Source organism: Cynoglossus semilaevis, chromosome 19 (genome assembly GCF_000523025.1).
Source record: "Cynoglossus semilaevis isolate Cse_v1.0 chromosome 19, Cse_v1.0, whole genome shotgun sequence".
Classification (NCBI taxonomy): Eukaryota; Metazoa; Chordata; class Actinopteri; order Pleuronectiformes; family Cynoglossidae; genus Cynoglossus; species Cynoglossus semilaevis.
This window is the reverse complement of record NC_024325.1, coordinates 11,256,919-11,275,572: the sequence shown is the minus strand read 5'-3', so window position 1 is coordinate 11,275,572 and position 18,654 is coordinate 11,256,919. Positions and strand designations below refer to the sequence as shown.

Below are 18,654 nucleotides of genomic sequence, written 5' to 3'. Positions count from 1 at the left end.
AAAAAAGACAAAACTGTTTCAAAAGTCTGCGCTTTAAATATTCTGTGTGTAACCAGCTCCTGCAAATGTTTCTAATGTTCTTATTCAACATTGTTCTGACAAAATCTATTTGTTTGTTTGGCAAACTGCAAAAATCGGTAAAACAGGGAATTAAAGTCTGTGAAGAACTGACACTATTTCTACTAGTACAGATTGACACCTGGTATTTAACATCTGAAAAAAAAAAATCTTGGTGTTTCCTCCTGACAGGAATACATCTCTCTTGACTCCTACACGAGCGTCTGCGTTACTTCTACCTTCCACCTGAGGTTCCCAAAGGCCAAATTCCCTTGTCTAATGACGCACCTCAATATTTTTAATTTTATGCACAAATACTTGTTTTTTTCCCATTCAAAACAGTGATTAAAAGATTCTAGTGTCGCTTAAACCTCGGATGGTGAGTTCTTTGACAACACATTTCCTTCAATGAGTTTTTAAATGTGTACATGATGTACTGTAGTGTAGTATTTTGAGCTGTACTCATGATCGTCGTGCTAGTTCAGAAAGCCCTCAACCTTTGATTATGACGTCTGTCTGAAGTGACTGGACCGTCTGCTGTAACTGCTGCCTCACTTCCTCAATCTTTTTTTTCTCCTTTTTTGTACAGCTGCCAGGTTTCACAACAAGTTGAGTGACCGATTGGTGTGCAGTGTTGGACGAAGTACACCAACTAGATACTTGAGTGGAAATATAGTTACCTTATGTAAAATACTACACCAGTAAAAATTGAAGTATTCACTTTCGATTTTCATTCGAGTAGAATGAAGTATTTGCGTACATCCTGTCTGATGACAGACTTCAAGGACTGATTCTCAGCAGTATTTCTCATTTCACTGGCAGTTACCAAGGCCTTGAACATCAGCGTTTGATATATTCACTACCAAAAAGCTGGCTAGGCAGAAAAAAAACCAAACTAGTACAAGTCGGACAAATACGTGCTCATGCAGGATACGTCTTCAATCTCTGTTTCTTATGGTTACCAGAGAAAGGAGATGAATTCAGCTGCTCTGGCTGATAAATAAATGTGTCATCACTTCACAGATGATGTACACCATTCAGCACCATCTGTGTAGAGCATGGGTGTCAGACTCATTTTAAATCAGGTGCCACATACAGCCTGAAGCATATTAGTATATAAGTATAAGTATTCATATATATCGAAATATTATTGGAAAACAATCTCACATATATAATGTGTTTGTGAATTCTTTTACTTTAAAAATTCATCCTGTGGGCCGGATTGAACCCTCTAGTGGGCCAATTTTTGGCCCGCAAGCCGTATGTTTGACACCCCTGACTTAAACCAACGTAAGTGACTTTTAAGTTTTAGTGCAGAAACATTCTCAGTGGCCAGGCTGTCTCCGTGACACGACTTCATCATCCGCTGCAGCTGTTACAGAGCTGCCAACAACAATCGACACAAAAGAGCCGTGACACTGTGTCACTGTTGACTCCAGAGAAGGCAAACTGGCCGCTGGTTTACTCTGCCGTTTGCAAAGCTACAACCCATTCAATGGAAACCCAACACGTATATAAGATCAGGCCTCTACGTGCACATTCCTGACCCGTCTGTTGTCAACAATCTGATTGTTTTAACTGTTTATTTGAAAAAAGCTTCCACTCATAGGAGTTTCGTTTTGGTCCAGGCTTAAAAAGGTTTCTTCACTTCTTACAAATGTAAATGTGTGGATAGTTTAATTTCTTTATACGTATGTTGCCTGTCATGGCCTAACTGCAGCCCTAACATCATAACTTCTGACGTTAGGACTCCCCCTAGTGACCCGAGAAGGTTAAGCAGTAGTCATACTGCATTATTAACCACCTCTACAGCAGCCCACGACTGGGTTCCAAAATAAACATCGAATAAAAATGTTAGACAAAAATGTGATTTTTATTTTATTTTATTCGGTGTCTGGACCCCGAGGTGTCTATTCAGAAAAATTCTGGTCCTACAACAATTATAGTTGACCCCTGATGTAAACCAAAAAATGTAGTCAATGTGCCAAACTGAGCAGCATAAGAAGAATCTAAAACCCAGTAAATAATAATAATAATAAAAACATAAAAGGCAATACAATAATAAAACTCATAAAAGACAAGTTGCTGAAAGGTAAACTTCCCACTGTGATAAGTTGTGTAAAAAGAGTTCAAATTTTTGGTTTCAAACGGACCAAACTGAACTCACTTTGTTACTAATGACAAGACATATTTATTGTCTTCCATGGATGAAAACAGAAACTGTGTGTACAGAATGGCAATCACATGCAATACAAAAATATTAAATTTTACAGTAACAAAAAAAAAAACATGTATTGGCCCATTCTAAAAATTATACGGGTTTTTTGTACAGTGTTTCTGTACATGGAAAAAATATAAATATATACATATCTGTGGTGGCCATAGCAGTACCTATTCAAAAGTGTTGCAATGTCAATTACATAGAAAATGTTTGTACAAATATTAAAATCCAAGTCATTGTTATTATTAAATAATGTATTTACATTATACACCAGTGGGTTTGTAACATGTCTACAGCAATCTTTTCACAAAAACAAAAACAAAACAACAACCCTACATGATCCCAAACAGTATGTGCAACCCAATTGCATGTAAACACACACAAAACATAAATACATGCACACTGAAGCCAGTAACTACAGACAGCTCGCAATAGCACGCACAACAGGTAACGTTCAAGAAGAGTTAGGACGCTCGCTCCATGGTCCTGGTTTTTTTTTTCCTTTGACTGAAATCAGTCAACCTTTCAGAAGGCTCATTCGTAGTAACTTGTGTTTTTATAAAGTGCACTTACCAACTATATAGAACAGACACAACGTTTTATTTCTCCAATCTTTTAGTGTAAATAGAATGATCCTGCTCTGTTGTTTTTTGGGGGGTGAATTGTGAAAGCTTTATAAAACACGTCATGGATTGGTAATTCAGCATCTCCATTAGCACCTAATTTTAACACGCTTAGTGAAACTAACATATCAAAGACAACGAACAGGTAGTCATACAGTACATCACACCCAACCAGGTAAACTAACTACAGCTACAGGACGAAGCTGCCCTGGAAATCATCAAACACACTGATGGCAGAACAAAATGAGTAAAAAAAAGCTTTTAGTCACTGGATCTTAGCTTAAATGTAACATGAATGAAATGTTGTAACCTACAATCCCATAACCATCAGACTGAAGCCTAGCATCTGGTGTCTAAACCTCTAGGACAGTGTTTCCCAAACTTTTTTTTCTGGGGACCCATATTTTAAAAGTCACAAACCTTCGCGACCCAAGTCAACATGTTCCTGGGAAACATGATGCAAGACGACCCAAAAAAAAACAAAAAACTCTTGTGACCCACCTGAGGGCCGTGACCCAGTCTTTGGGAAACAATGCTCTATGATGTCTCCCTTATGTGCAAATCCCGAGCTTCAAAAACTAGACTTGGTTTTTGACGTGGAATGTCAACGTTTGTTTCTTTTCTACAGTCGATGGTCTGTCTGTATGGTAGCAAACTGACCTTTCAGTAATAAACAGCAGAGAAGCAGGAGCTGTGTGCACACCACAGACCACTGTGTAACAAATCAATCAGACAAAACGGAGGAGAAATATGACCATGAAGTTAATCTAGAGTCCCAGTGGAGCGGTTGTTCATCTCCAGAACAAAGAGCAGCTGTGCAGATGCAGATGCAGGCCTGCGTGACAACAACCACATCACCACAACGGCACAGAAAAGGTGGAGACGGCAGAAAGTCTGGCACCGCCAGGACGGGCCTTAGAGTAGCAGGTTAGTCTGAGTACTGACACCGGAGCCTCAGATTGATGCACAAGACAAAATTAAGAAAGTGAGGAGGTCAGGATCAGAGACAGAGGGTTGAAGATGATGGAGTTTGTCCTCCTCTTCCTCCTCCTCACATTGCTACCTCAGTCCACCAATCACCACGGACCACACCAAGTGATTAGGCACAGAAGACCTGGCTGTGTGTATTAGTGGAAGCAGAGTCAGAGCTTTGATCAGTCCTGTTAGACTTTAGGATTCAGGAGCATGCAAGGTAGACCCAGGCGTTTGCTGTGTGTTGGTTATGTGGTCAGTGCAACTGCTGCTACAACCTAGATTAGAAGAAGAAAGAACAAGAACAAGAAGAGAGATTGGACCAGTGAAGCAAACACAAGTGTGAGCTGGTTAGTTAAAGTGTGACAGGCCTGCAGTGGAAAAGCTTTAAAAGCAGTTTGGTTCTCAGCAGGTTTAAGATCATTAGTCATTTAAATTCAAAGCACAGAAAAGGTCATCCCATCCTAAAAATATTGTTTCTCCAACAAAGAAAACAACAGATCACAGTCTTTTTGAAAAGAACATAAATCTGCCTACAAAACAACTTACCAGCAAGAAACATGATGCAATTTTGCTTTTTCTAAAACTAGTCAAACACATCTCAGCAGGATTTTTTAAATCATTATAATTTCCAATGAAAATGTAAGCGGACCACATTTTGTGGTTTCAAAGATTCTTTCATGACAAGGTTGTATTTATATACATCATTTTTTTAATCTGGCCAACTCTTTAAACCCTGCTGATTCCTTATTGGCTACATCCTCAGCCAAGTGTTTTTACATTCAATGACCACAATATCTACCCAGTCACTTAGGCATTTATTTTTCTCGTCTTCTGAATACCAGAAAACATGATGCTATGAAGCTTACCATGAGAATTTACCTGAGGGTTTCGTTCGAGCATCTAAAATGTATCGTTATAACAAACTACCCACTAGTAAATAAACATTATATGACAATCCTCTTTATGGACTTTAGGTTCTTCTCCATCATAATGTTTTTTGTTTCAGCATTTTTTGTTGGAAGATAAGATTAAACAATACATTTAACATCAGTGTATGTAAACAAAAATGTTCACATTTCATTTAAGGGCAAACAGCTGAGCTCCTCAGTCGACACAGTTCAGTGGCCGTCACATCACGTGATTCAACAGTACACAGATATGAAATACTTTGAAAGGACATAAAATTAAGTCATTAACAAATAAAAGAGATCAAAAGAGACATTCAATTCATGTTCAGTGTCTTCACGTGCTCCAACCTAAATACCTACTCTGCAGACTTCCAGAAATGCCCGGGGTGGGACAGCCTGCGATTGAGTTTGGGCAACTTCTCCAGCATGTCAGCCAGCTGAGTGAAGGTGGGCCTTTCCCTCAGGTCGTACGCCCAGCAGGCGGACAGGATCTCCTGAAACCACAATTCATTGTTTCTCATTGTATAACTAAACATTATTCCCAGTGGCATCAACATCTTTATAAACTCACAGTAACTTCCTTGCCGAGGTTTATCTTGGCCAGAACCTTCTTTATGCCCTCTCCACTTCCCACCTGCCAGATGGTTGCTTCCATAGGCTGGTTCGTGATTGGCCAGTCCCGTGCTTGAAGCTCATACCAAATGGTGCTTTGAAGGATGAGGTACAGGAAGAGTGTTATGTTTAGGTGAACATGTCACCTGAGTTGTTGTATCTTAGACAAGTAGTGTGTGTTCAATGAGTAGAGCTCACCCAAAGGCATACACATCTGCTGCAGTGGAGAAAGGCAGTCGGTCTTCATTGTTACCTGGACTCATCCTGCGCACAATCTCTGGAGCCAGATAACAAATCCAGCCGTAAGGAAGTCTAAGTTTATTTTCACGCCTGAAAAAAGAAATAAGACTCAAGTTGAAAAATAATGCAATAAAAATTATGAACAAAATGATGCATTACAGCTTGTTAATCTATTGCAAAGTATCCTGGCCTACTGCTACGATGCAGAGGTTTTTACACCTTGGCAGAGGTTTTTACACCTTTGATGTAAAACATGTCTCCAAAATGATATATAAGAATGAACTAAAGTAGTAATCCAAATTATGGAAAATATACTACCTTATCCTAAGGTAATAGTTTTTGGTCTTCATTTAGGCATGTTAGTTTTTAGATCGATAATTTAGAACTGGTACCTTCAAAAGGATACTGCGATATCTTTAACTTCCTCTTTGAAAAGTTTGCACAGTATCGGGAAATCACACTTCCTGTGACTTCACAACAGGAGTTTTTTAAGCAGCCAGATGGACTGTTCCATATGATTTTGTCCAATCAAAATGAAGTTGTGGAGTTTTCTCCCATGTGTCTTTACTCATTTTACTTTACAAGACGGTATTAGTATTATTATACTGGAAACAACATGTTGAAATTAGCTTTATTATGGCATTAAGTCCATAATCAAATATTGTGTCAAAAATAGCTAATAATAATAATAACTAAGAGCAGCACAATAGAATCAGCACAATGGAAAATTGTGTTAACAATGGGATTCGTCAGTGTAAGTTAAATGATGCATGCAGCAAAGAGTGGCATCACTGAGGATCATCAGTTCATGTCACGATCTCACCTTCCTTCCTGAACAACTCCTGAGATCCCGAACAGCCCAAAGTCTGTGATCACGACTTTGTTGGTGTCATGAAACACATTCTTTGACTTCAGATCTTTGTGAACAATTCCTTTTGCATGAAGATAACCCATTCCCTGCACAGGAACATCGACAGCAGCAGACACAATGTTTGACACAAATGTTTGTAGCACAGTTTATATTTCTCGCGCTTCATTATAAAAGTAATGTGGCAGTAGCTTTTTTTAAATCATAAATCATAACAAAACACAGACATTTCAGCTAGCTTTTTTTAAACAAACAAACAAACAAACAAACAAACATTACCTTAACAATCTCCTGAGCGATTTGTCTGGTCTTGTTGATATCCAGGGTGTTTTTAGAGTCCCTGACAACTGAATACAGTGTCCTCCCTTTACAGAAACTGTGTAAATACAGAAGGAAAAAGAATTATGGAGAGGGAAAAAATAATGTTTATGTTAAATCAGTGTGTAGAAGAGTTGGCAAACCTGGTAATAATAGCTAGATGTGGTGGAGCCATGCAGGCTCCCATGAAGAGCACCACATTCTCATGTCTCGTCTGTCTGTAGTTCATCACCTCCTTCTTAAAGAGTTTCAGATGATCCTGGTTGTTTCCGTCGATCTCCAGCAGCCGTATGGCTACCTCCCCATGCCACCGGCCCTTGTGAACTCGGCCCCAGCGACCCTGTCAGGGTCAAAGATAACCTTTAGCAAACTGACACATGTGGGGGCTAACGTTCGGATGCTAAACCTTCACCTTTCCTATGAGCTCTCCAAGGTCCAGCTGCTCAAAGGGGATGTCCCACTCCTGAAGGTAGACGCTGGTCTGAGAGCCTTTGCGGGAGATGGGTCCCTTCCACATGTTGCCCTGAGAGCTGGGCAGGTCGTCCAGATTGTCGCCATCCAGCTCCCCGTCTGAACCAACATTCATCCGGATCTCCTCCATGTCGTCCTCATCTTCATCTTCATCTTCGCTGTCATTGCGATGCTCCCTGTCCTGTTTGTTTTTCTTCTCCAGTGTTCTTGCATCTTCATCCTCAACGTCCTCCTCTTCTTCCTACAATGGTTGATATGTAACTACCAATGGAAGACTACAGTCTGTAGAATAAGTTAAACCTCTGGATCGATCTATCACATGATCAGAGGGTAAAATATGCAGCATATAAAAATATCTGACGGCCGTGACAAAACGATTGCTACTTAAATGAGTCTCGGGTCGCCAGACATCTGTGATGTCAAAATAGGGTCCCAAGCCCAAAAAAGGGAACGTTGGGAACGCCTTCTTTAACCTGTTACCTCTTCGTCTTCATCTTCTACCAGCTCAGCATGTACGTCCTCTGCTTGCTCCATCTCACTGCTGTGAGACAACATAAGTGATGTTACTTAGGGTTAAATATAACTCTGTTATCACCATAACTCCATCTGATACATAAATAAAAAACAAACAAACAAAGTCTTACACAGTGTCTTCAAGGACATCAGTGTGCAGACTTGAAGGACTGGAAACATCTGCAAAAGAACCCAGTATTGACTTAGGAAGAAACCAAATACTGATTATCTTTGACATAAAGATGACAAATGCTCGTGCAGATCGACTCAGTCCATGCATTTTCATAAACTCTACTGAGACACTAGGACCACAGAGTGAGCACAGACCGAGAGAGGAAGGGTTAGAGTAACGAACAAACTGTTACTGGTCACTCACCAGGGAAGATAAACTGCTGTCTATGCTGAAAGTAACAGGCAGCTTTTGCAAAAAAGAGAAAGCAGGAAGACAAGGAAGAACAATGTTGGCCAACTTTAAACTGATTACATTAAAAATCAATTCAAAGCAGAGAGAAAAGAAAAGAGTAGTGTGGTCTACAGTAGGTATATGAGAAATGATATTTATACTATACCAAGCTGGAACACCAGGTGGCAGCACTATGTAGCTATGATTACCTGGAAAGTTGAATCGACTTTCTCGGTGACCTTTCGGGGATGGGTTGGGTGGGGGTGTGGCACTGAGGGGGTTGCTCTGCTGGAAGGGTGCTGGAGATGAAGGTGTAGATGAAGTGGTGGAGGATGGATTGCTGCTGGAGTCCAGCTGGTTCAGAACCGGTGGATGATCCTGGTGAATGCATGGAGAACTCATCAGGACTCACCAATGATAATAATAGAGCTGAGACACAGACACTGCTGTTGCACTCATTTTACTAAAAGGTACACATTTGAGAATATGTTTTAAATCTGTTTAAATTACTTTTTTACTGCAAGATAACACTCTATGAGTACAAAGTTACCTTGGTTTTAGATTTAAAAAGTCCTTTTTATTTGCCAGTGTCCAAAGACAAATTCCTTAAAACATTTTTAGCACATTTTCAAAATAAAATGTACTTCCTTTACATAACCACAATTTAAAAAAAATATTTTTTCTTTACCTTCTTTGTAATGGCTTTTGGTAGTGTGCCGAACTGTGGTGCCTCTGGTGGACGATCCACGGGGTTGTTGATGTCGGACGGGACGGACTCAGTCCTCCGAATTTTAGCAACTGGATCAGAAAATGGAAAACGTCACAATAGTTGTTTTAATGCAACGTACACTGAGCATAAGAGATAAAAATATCTTACTTGGTAGAAAGGAGATCCTGCAGGAAGGAGCGTCCTTGGTGCATTTGTTATGGCACTTTAATCTGCATGAAAAAAATACTAATTAAAGAATATTTGCTTTCAATCATATAAAAAGCATTTGTTTGAACAATAAAAAAATGTCTCGTTTCATTTTCACATACATGAAAAACTATAACTGATCCCTCCAAAGTCAGGTTAAGGCAGATTCATTTTTACTCACCGGCAGTGTTTGCACTTTACCCCAAACATCATGTTCTTCTGGCACACCTGACAGGTCTGAGAAAGCCAGGATCTGGTTGAAAACCTTAAAAAAATAAAATAAAATAAGTTTTTGCACTGGCTCTTAATTGGAAGTCACAGTTTTTTCCTATGTAACTGATTTTATCAAGTCTGTCATTAAATAAATCAATGGTATGATGTGGTGTGGTGATGCTGCACGAGCTTAATCTAATACTTAATAGGACAAAAATAATTTTGCATAAAGAACAGGACTTTTAATTGGTCATGTGTCAGGTCATGTGGCCTTTGATTTAAAAAGATAATATTTATGTTTTATGTCGTATTAAGTCATTTTCCAATATATCCAAAATAAGAGATTATCCACCTCTGTAGTTTTATTTCAGTTTGTTAACATATCCAAAATAAGAGATTATCCACCTCCGTAGTTTTATTTCAGTTTGTTTCTAACGTTTGACCAAAGTTTGTGAAAAGAGAGCGGGGGGAGGGGAGGGGGAGAGGGAGCGAGAGAGAAAGAGAGAGAGAGAGAGAGAGAGAGTGAGAGAGAGAGAGAGAGCACCTTTGAAACCTTTCACTCAAAGCCACTGGCATTCACAGACCTAAGGTGGCTTTGATCCACCTAAAGCCTTGACTAACTGCAAACACATACAAGTCAACCAAGAGCTGAGACTGGGAAATAAGAATTCACACAACATCGGATGAAGTAAAGAGACATTTACACCAACTGCCAATGAATGCCACAAGTGTAGAAAATTCACTTCACATTAAACTGACTATTTAGTGGAAAAGACTTAACAAAAGAGCAGAAAAACACAGAAGACAACCACTCCAGAGATCAGAAATGGAGCGGGAGTTAATCTGCTGTCCAATTTGTCGAGATTTGCTGAAGGTGCCGGTGACAATTCCCTGTGGACACAGCTTCTGCATGAGCTGTATTACAATGGACTGGGACAATAAGAAAGGGAAGAGAATCAGCTGCCCTCAGTGCAGGAAGACCTTCAGACAGAGGTCTGATCTGATAAAAAACATCATGTTGGCAGATTTAGTCATAGAGCTAAAAAACAGCATACTACACACTTCTGATGACCACTGCTACGCCGGGGCAAAGGACGTGGCCTGTGATTGCTGCACTGGGAGAAAATTAAAGGCTGTCAAGTCCTGTTTGGTTTGTTTAGTTTCCTACTGTGAGAAACACCTGCAGCCTCATTATGAATCACCTGCATTTGAAAAACACAAACTGGTCGACCCTTCCAAGAAACTGCTGGAGAATATCTGCTCTCGCCAAAATGAGGTCATTGAGATGTTCTCACAAAGCGATCAACAGTCTATCTGCCACATCTGTGTTTTGGATCAGTATAACAGTCTGTACGTAGAGGAAGCAGAGGTCAAACGCCCTGTGACCATGTTTCAGAAATTCTTCTGTTGGATGAAGAAGAAGAGACCCTCTGGTGTAAAGCTGCAGATCAGATCCCTGTAGGACATTAAAATTGAGTGAAGACTGAGCTGCAGGGGGCGCTGTAGCAAGAGACACACGTTTTCAATAATGGAGATTTCACAACAACTCTAGTACGGTTTTTATTGTCCAGAATAATCCTGGTTACTGGAGTTAAAAAAGATACAAAAAAAGAGAGAAAACATCAAAAATATATATATATATAAAAATTTCAAAGACAAAAAAATTTGCAAAAATCTGTACTCACTCAAGATAAACGATTCTTGTGAGAGCTAAAATAAACCTTGTTATGGTACAACTGCTGTTGGCCTACATGTGTGACCCAGCGATGACCTGGTCGGATGGATAATCTCGCAATGATTTAAGGCCTCAGTTATATGGTTGTTGCCTACAGTTTGTTACGTTTTTTTTTTAATATGTTTATTGTTTAGTTCAGTCCTTTTAATAAATGCTACCATACAATTACTTTCTTAATCGTGTATTTTTTTATTTTATTTTTTGCCTTGTCACCCATTAACTGCAGAAAAGCTTCCCAAATCTCTGCTGCCTGTATTTTTTTTCCCCCAATCACAGTGCAACAACATTCTATTTTTAGTTTGCAGCAGTTTCCAGAACACAATCAGGGAACACAGTTTGACTAACTGACACTGCCGCCTGAGGACCTGGTTAACTCATACCTGTGTGTGATTGCAAGGCCAATGTCCCTCCTCACTGCTTGCGGCGAGCTGCGGTGCACTGCTCTGTTATCTGGAGAGAGAGAACGAGAGATTTTTAGTTAGAAATTAATGTTAACGTTAATTCACACATTTTAAAGTTAATTCACCGTGTTTGCGTGCATGCGTTTGTGCATGTGTGAAATATACATTTCTCAGAGATGAACTGACTAAAGTCAGCTCAAATAAAATATTGGAAATTCTGAAATTCATGTCTTGCAAACCTGTGTTCAAAAACAAGCCAAAAATTCAACTGCCCCCAAAAAATGAGAAAACAAAGCCATGATCTCCGACTCACTCTTCAAGCTGCTGTGCTCCTCCAGGAGGGTGGGCGTGCCAGGAAGAGTGTAAGGGCTGTTGGTAGGAGCTGTGGTGACAGCGGTCAAACGTGCAGACAGAGCAGGGTGACGGGAGGAAAATTCTTCACATCCATTCCCATTGACTTGCATATTTAGGAACAACTTATTCTTTCTAACACCCCTAAAAAAGAAGAAAACACGAAAGGTATAAATGTTTTCTAAAATGCCGTTGTATATTTATAATGGTCAGTGTAGATTATTCTGTTCAAAACTTGCTTTTTTTGATACGCATATGTTCCATCTATGTCAAAAACAAGTCAAGTCACATTTTCAAAAAAAAGGACAAGAGCAGATAAATCCTAATCTTCAAAAACAGAGGCAAAACCTGTACAAAAACTCAGAAATGCAATGTATAAATATATTTACACACACACACACACATATATACACACATATATATACGCAAATATATATTCATATATATGTGTATATATATATAAAATTCAGTCAGTTACATTTTTAGGTCAAGCACGTGAGCACCTACGTGTTCGTAGGAGGGTCTTCGATGCGGTTTCCAAGCTGGGACTCGTGGCTCTTGCTGCGTGTCAGCGTGATATTAGGAAGAAGATGAAGTACTTTGCGGGACGGGGGCGGAGGCGTGCAGGGCGGCTTCAGCCGGTGACACCTCCTCGACAGGGGAGTTATAGGAGGGGTTGCGGTTTGAGGTAAGGACATGGGAAAGGGATCGGTGAGGGGGCTTTCACTGTGGAAGTGGGCCTCAGGTGTGGGTGCTGATGACATGGAGCCAGAGCGGGGATGTGGAAAGGTAGCACAGGGAGTGCATGGTGTGGACTGGACAGTGTAAGGTCTCGCTAAAGGGGACGGACTGTGGAAGCGGAGGGGCGTGCCCAGGTTAGAAAGCTGCTCTGCAGTCATTAGAGAGCCACTGTCTCTCTTGGTGGGCTCTGACAGCCATAGACCTGCGTCTCCTCTCAGTTCACCTCCTGCACAGAAGTCAAGACGTTAACGTCCAAAATACTGAGGATCATTTCAAAACAGAAAACAGACGTACCATGAAGTACAGTATGACATTACCAAAGAAAAGGTACAGAGGTCACAAAACAAGTTCAAAATGTACTGTCTGGTAGAACGTTCTTCTTTTGGCGGCGTCACCACTGTGGATCATCTCACCCTTTCTCATGGTCACCCCCAGTGAAATTCTCAGCATCTTCATCTCCACAACCTCCATTTCATCTTTTGTTTGTTAGACAGAACCTAAGTTCTAAAGAGTTCCTAAATCATACATCATAGCAGGTCTCACTACTGTCTTATAAAACTAGTTTGTTTTTTTTTTCAACTTGATACTGAATAGTGTGTTGCCTCTTTTTGAAGCATATGTCATTGTTGACATCCAGGTGACTTTTGGACCAAAAACAAATATTCTCAAAACAATTCCTACCTCACCCTACCACCCAAATTATTTATCAATATCCAAAACCATTCAACCCTGCACCTGACCAGACAGAGCACACATACCTGTTTCGGTGGCACTTTTCAGACAGGAGAGGGCAGCAATGAGTCTTGCACATTCTTCTGAACCTGAACCGAGTCTTCGCATCGTATCACTCACTTGAGCACTTGTCATCTGGAGTAAGGCATCCAGGGACAACTCTGCTTCTACTGCCTACAGGCCAGGGAAGAACAATGTCTTTTTTTAAAATGTGAAGACAAACTTCAGTAACAAACATGAACATTGGTGGTCATTCAACCAGGTCATTCAATTGTTTCCTTTAACTCAAACTAACAGATAATAAACAATAAATTTTGGACTCATTTCTGTCTCTGCGAGGAAGTCGAATCCTTAGTTTACCTGATCAGTGAACCATCATCTCCGGCTCTAAAGGCACACACTACATCCTTCTTCCATGCATTGACACTTTTATTACCATACACTCAAACATATAATCAGGATATATCAACAGTGAAGTTGGCTTGGAAACACGTGGGTTTGTTTGAGAAAGAACAAGATTATCTAGTTACTGTGATCAGTCACTCTTGCCTGCCTTATGTGTAGGCAAAATTATGAAAATGGTAGTAAACAGTATCTGTCTTGTAAACATATTAGCAGGGTCTAAAACAATAAGCCTAAGATACAGCCATCCCCCAGGTCACACCGACTCTTCTCGAAGAGAACATCACCTACCACTATGAGCCCTTCTCGCAGGTTGATAGTGTGAAGCCAGTCTTGTAAGTGTGGGAAGTTGTCCAGGGCCGCGGGCCGCTCTGCTTCTGGCACTTTGTGTTTGCACTGTAGCTGCTTACAGATGTATTTCATCAGCTTCACCTGGGGAGGGCAGTAAAGAGTCAAAGAGTAGTAACGTTACTTTTATGACTGTCAGTCACACAGCTGTAGTTCTTATTAAAATGGAAAAAGGACTTTTCAATTTAACACTATTATTCAATACATTTCTCTCCTTACTTTGTAAGAGTTCAACTGCTAAACTGTATAAGTTTTCTCAGTACAAGGTTCTGTTGACATAGACAACCATCTTACATTGTACCAATCAGTTGTAGCTTGACAGGAAGTTCAGTTGAAGAGCCTCAAAGAGCTCAAAGATTCAATTTAAAGATTTGCATTACCAAAATAGGTCAAGATAAGGCTTCCGTCAGATCATACATCTCTTCATTGTCTCCAGGGAACTCCTTTAGTGTTTACAAACTCTGAATGAGCTTTCTTCCTGCTAAGTATAGTAGCTTTCTAAAGCAGTGTTTCCGGAGACCCATATTTTAAAAGTCACAAACCTTCACGACCCAAGTCAATAGAAATTATCCATAAACTCCATGGAAACATGGTGCAAGATGACCAAAAAAAAAAAAAAAAATCTTGCGACCCACATGAGGGTCACGACCAATGTTCTAAAGCACTGATAGGACATGAGACACAATTTAACATTTGCCTAAGCCCTAAACCTTTATTCAAAATAAAACCCATCACTAAACCATTACCGTTTCTTTTTGTTTGTTTTTTTCTTTATTTTTTATTATTTATTTTTAGTCTTCACAAACACAGGTATAGATGTTACCCTACTGTATACTTCAGCTCAGTTTAAACTAAAGACAAGTGAGTAACACGTCTATTGCACGCTATGGTATTGGCTTGCATTGGCTCACCATGTACAGCTCCCAGCATCCCTATAAAGTGTCTTCTTATCTCATGGTCTATCTGTAACAATCCATTAAAGCAGCCATGCTACACCAGCTAGCTATCGGTCCACAACACACCTCTTAAGTATCTGAGTGACAATGAAAACCAACCACACAGTTTCCTCTGCTTCATCGGCATCTTTTGACAATAGATCAATATACAAAGAATAATATAGAAACTATTTGGAAGCATTTGATAAGCTAGAGCAGGCATGGGCAAACTTTTTTATGTTATCTGGCCACAGGCCACAATAGTTCCTGAAAATGTGACAGGGGGCCGGTCAGTTGATGGAGAGCTCGTATATACTAAAACAAATGACATGTAAAAGTCATAAAATGCTAAAAAAAAATTAAGCTACGCCATCTATTGGAGAAATGGGGACATTGAAGGGAAAAGGCAGAAAAGGCAGAAGTATAATGATAATAGCTATTGTGGTGTGTGGGCCAGATTAAAAAAAACAAAATGGGCTGCATTCGGCCCCCGGGCCGTATTTTGCCCATGCCTGAGCTTGAGTAAAATTTTCAATAAGCCCAAAGGAACAAAAAACAAAACAAAAAACAGACAGAGCTAAAAAAAAACTCCATAAAATAACACGATGGTTTGCTGGCTGTAGATACAGTAGTTGTTAACTAAAACCCGTACCCGTTAAATAATCACTGGTACTGTTCATGTTTGAATACATGCACAGCATATTGCTGTTCATGTTTGAATACATGCACAGCAGTAACATATTGAATGTACGAGGTTTTACAGTCCCATCTAAAACGTTAAACGCTCTGTTCCATGTTTTTGTATAGCTCTGCACATTAACCACCTGTTGTAGGACACGTTCGGTGTCCTCATAGAGCTAGATGCTAGCCTAGGTAAATAAGGATGGTTTTGTCAGGAAAGGCAACTGGCATCACACATGCCAAAACAAACATGATGACCAATAACAGGACTACAGTATGACACTTGATTACACGTGGTTTCATATATTAATAAAGAGAGTAGGAACAGACTTGGCAGGAGTGTAGAGGAGATGGTAGAGAGTTCTAACACGGTGACCACGACTGGCAGGAAAAGAGAGTAAGGTCAGGACAATGGTAGGAAATTTCAGGATTTTTAACTCTGTTGAAGATGTACTGAGGAACAGAGTGGTGATAATCCACAGTAAGTTGACTTGTTTCCTCATGATACCTGTGTGAGTAACATTCTCCACTGAAATCTCCCAGGACCCATACACGCAGACACTCAGGCACAGGGAGACAAAGAGCCAGCAGGCCAAAAAACAAAGAGCAGAATAGTGGACTTTTAACGTCAGCAGACACAGTCCAGCAGACTGCCCGTGGCTTCTCCCCTTCCCTTTCCTTCACACGGCTCCTCCACAACACGTCATTTGATTTTCTTATTTAACAACCAACCCTGAAAATGCGTAGGACGAAAGACGTCTAAATATAGCTGCAGCCACAACACCCCTCACCACAGAGAAGAGCTCTCTCTCTCTGTCTCTCTCGACAAAACAGGCCTATGCTTCACTGTTTCCTCATCATTCCAGGAAGCAGAGGGAATAAACATGGGGAATAAACAGCAATAACTGATAACAAGTCTGAAACCTGGATGTGTAAAATAACTATAAAATACTGCAGTATATATCTGTTAACATAGAGGTTTTATAAATGTTGTTTACTTACAAACGTAACAATACGATGCTGTTTTATAAAGGCATTTGCCCGTACATGACAACGTACTTTTTCTACTTAATAAAGAAAACAAATACCACCATTGGTTCCTTACACATCTGCCTTACATGCAGAAGGTCCTGGGTTCGAGCCCCAGAGGAACCACACCCCCATGTGGCAGCCTTTGTGAGATGCAAAGATTCACGATGTGGATTTTCCCCATTGTGGACGAATAAGGGACTCATTTGTTTTTCTATTTGATCATGGATAAGGTGGGGAACATGTAGCAAGCAACCAAAACAAAAAGGCTAAACTTGTTTATGATAAATGGAGGCAAAATAGACAGTCACAATTAATAGTTATCTATCTGTAACAATATCTGTAACATCTGGTTTGGAGGACCTCAAACATTGCAAACATTTTTTACCTACTTCATTTCTGAGAAAAGAAGGTTTGGGGAGATCGTTCAGTCCACTGGATTATTACAGAGTGCAGTAAAAACACTGGTGATCAGAATGAATGGGATTAACATGTGCACAGTGAAGTAGCAGTTCACACTTTATTTGAAGGGCCACTATCATTATCCTCTCACTGGAGAGGCCAAACCAACACACAGTTCAAGTGGAATAATAAAGCCCTCGCAATGAAAAAGTGTGAGTGTGTTAAGAGCCTCTCTCTGCTGCCCCACAGTGCAGTAGGGGAGCGATAAAGACTTTCTCTTTGCATCCTGATCACCAATCTGCTTACACATTAAATTTTTTTCTTCCAAGAAATTTTTCATTGACAACTGATAACTTTAAAATTCTTACATCAAGTGTAATCACCTAGAATAAAGTGATATTACAGACATAAAAACAAATGCATCTTTTTAGCTGCATCAGAATCCAAGTATTAAAACAGGTCACCCTCCCAATGGACGACCTGTTTTGGTGTGATGCTTTGCTAGTCCGTGGCAGCTGCATTTCCTTTGCAGTGGGGTGCATCACTACTTCCCGTACTCCGTGCACATTACTACTAATGGCACTAATGGGTCTGTGCATCACTACTGCCAAATTGCCAGCACACCACCAGCACTGCAGGGTGCCCGACATCCACTACAATTGACACTGCTGCAAAAACATAACAAACTTTTTAGCCATTTCATTAACTGAGGGTTTGATTATATTCAAATGGAAGTAAAGTGTTCCTTTCATCCAGGGTATGATGCATAAATAAACCATCAATGTCCATACAACATTACCTCCACAGCCAGTCTCTCTGTAGCCTTTTCTGAAGGTGTAACATTTTACCTGCTGCAAGATCACATTTACAGGTTCCAAGTCAAATCCTTAGATAAGCCTGGACCTCTTTTCACCATTCATGGATTTTGTTTAATGTTTTATTTGTTACAAAAGTGGAACCACGAAATAATTATAATCCTTAGTAGGTGGCAGAATAAAATATTTGATGAACAGGACCAAATATGGGCATAAACTGTTGTAAATAGTTAGCAAAACATCTGCAGTTGGCATCAATGAATTTCATTTTATTTTTTTCAGATGACACAATAAAAGTCAGACTTGACAGTGTAAACTAATGCTTGATGAGAACACCAATAAAACATGTGCAATGCAACGTATAAACTACTCAGACTGTCTACGGTGGATGTGATCCAGCAGAGGGTGCTCTAAGCGAAGCTTACGTGTAATCTCCTGCGGAGTAAAAGAAGACGATGTTTGTGTTATTGTATTGTGAGTAAACAATGTAAACACTCTTGAGTTAGGCAGCAACCCATGTAAAAGAGACACAGGTAGAACCAGAAGGCGAATTATTCATGACGCAGGGGTACACTCATTTAAAAGCATCCATCTTTCTACTACAGCTAACGTTGCGTTGATTGGTCACTCAGTTTGATACACCTGGTTATTGCAGAAACACAGTACAGAGTAGTAGTACAGTCGGCCGAGTACCCAAACTACTATTTATTTCTCTGAGAAGACAGCAAAATCTTCATTTAATTT

General features: G+C 40.0%; 2 protein-coding genes across 3 annotated transcripts in view; one reads left to right on the top strand and one right to left on the bottom strand.

Moving 5' to 3' along the window:
• Positions 1-1,924: 1,924 nt before the first annotated feature.
• Positions 1,925-18,654, bottom strand: part of ksr1a (kinase suppressor of ras 1a) — a 17,908-nt gene continuing 1,178 nt past the window's right edge. Inside the window, exons 2-21 of one of the 2 annotated variants that reach the window (XM_008332937.3) lie at positions 13,992-14,132; positions 13,325-13,472; positions 12,333-12,792; positions 11,788-11,969; positions 11,454-11,523; positions 9,307-9,390; positions 9,087-9,148; positions 8,898-9,007; positions 8,419-8,587; positions 8,183-8,224; positions 7,938-7,986; positions 7,774-7,834; positions 7,235-7,534; positions 6,966-7,162; positions 6,784-6,880; positions 6,460-6,593; positions 5,595-5,726; positions 5,356-5,491; positions 5,145-5,278; positions 1,925-4,151 (exon numbers count right to left, since the gene is read on the bottom strand). In XM_008332937.3, the coding sequence (XP_008331159.1) occupies positions 4,145-4,151; positions 5,145-5,278; positions 5,356-5,491; positions 5,595-5,726; positions 6,460-6,593; positions 6,784-6,880; positions 6,966-7,162; positions 7,235-7,534; positions 7,774-7,834; positions 7,938-7,986; positions 8,183-8,224; positions 8,419-8,587; positions 8,898-9,007; positions 9,087-9,148; positions 9,307-9,390; positions 11,454-11,523; positions 11,788-11,969; positions 12,333-12,792; positions 13,325-13,472; positions 13,992-14,132 (2,715 nt within the window). In that variant the 3' untranslated portion in view covers positions 1,925-4,144. The remainder of the gene's footprint in view (positions 4,152-5,144; positions 5,279-5,355; positions 5,492-5,594; positions 5,727-6,459; positions 6,594-6,783; positions 6,881-6,965; positions 7,163-7,234; positions 7,535-7,773; positions 7,835-7,937; positions 7,987-8,182; positions 8,225-8,418; positions 8,588-8,897; positions 9,008-9,086; positions 9,149-9,306; positions 9,391-11,453; positions 11,524-11,787; positions 11,970-12,332; positions 12,793-13,324; positions 13,473-13,991; positions 14,133-18,654) is intronic. The other variant, XM_008332938.3, reaches the window with a different exon arrangement.
• Positions 9,777-11,447, top strand: LOC103395279 (E3 ubiquitin/ISG15 ligase TRIM25-like). The gene has a single exon (XM_008332936.3). The coding sequence runs from the start codon at positions 10,165-10,167 to the stop codon at positions 10,798-10,800; it is 636 nt and encodes a 211-aa protein (XP_008331158.1). The 5' UTR covers positions 9,777-10,164; the 3' UTR covers positions 10,801-11,447.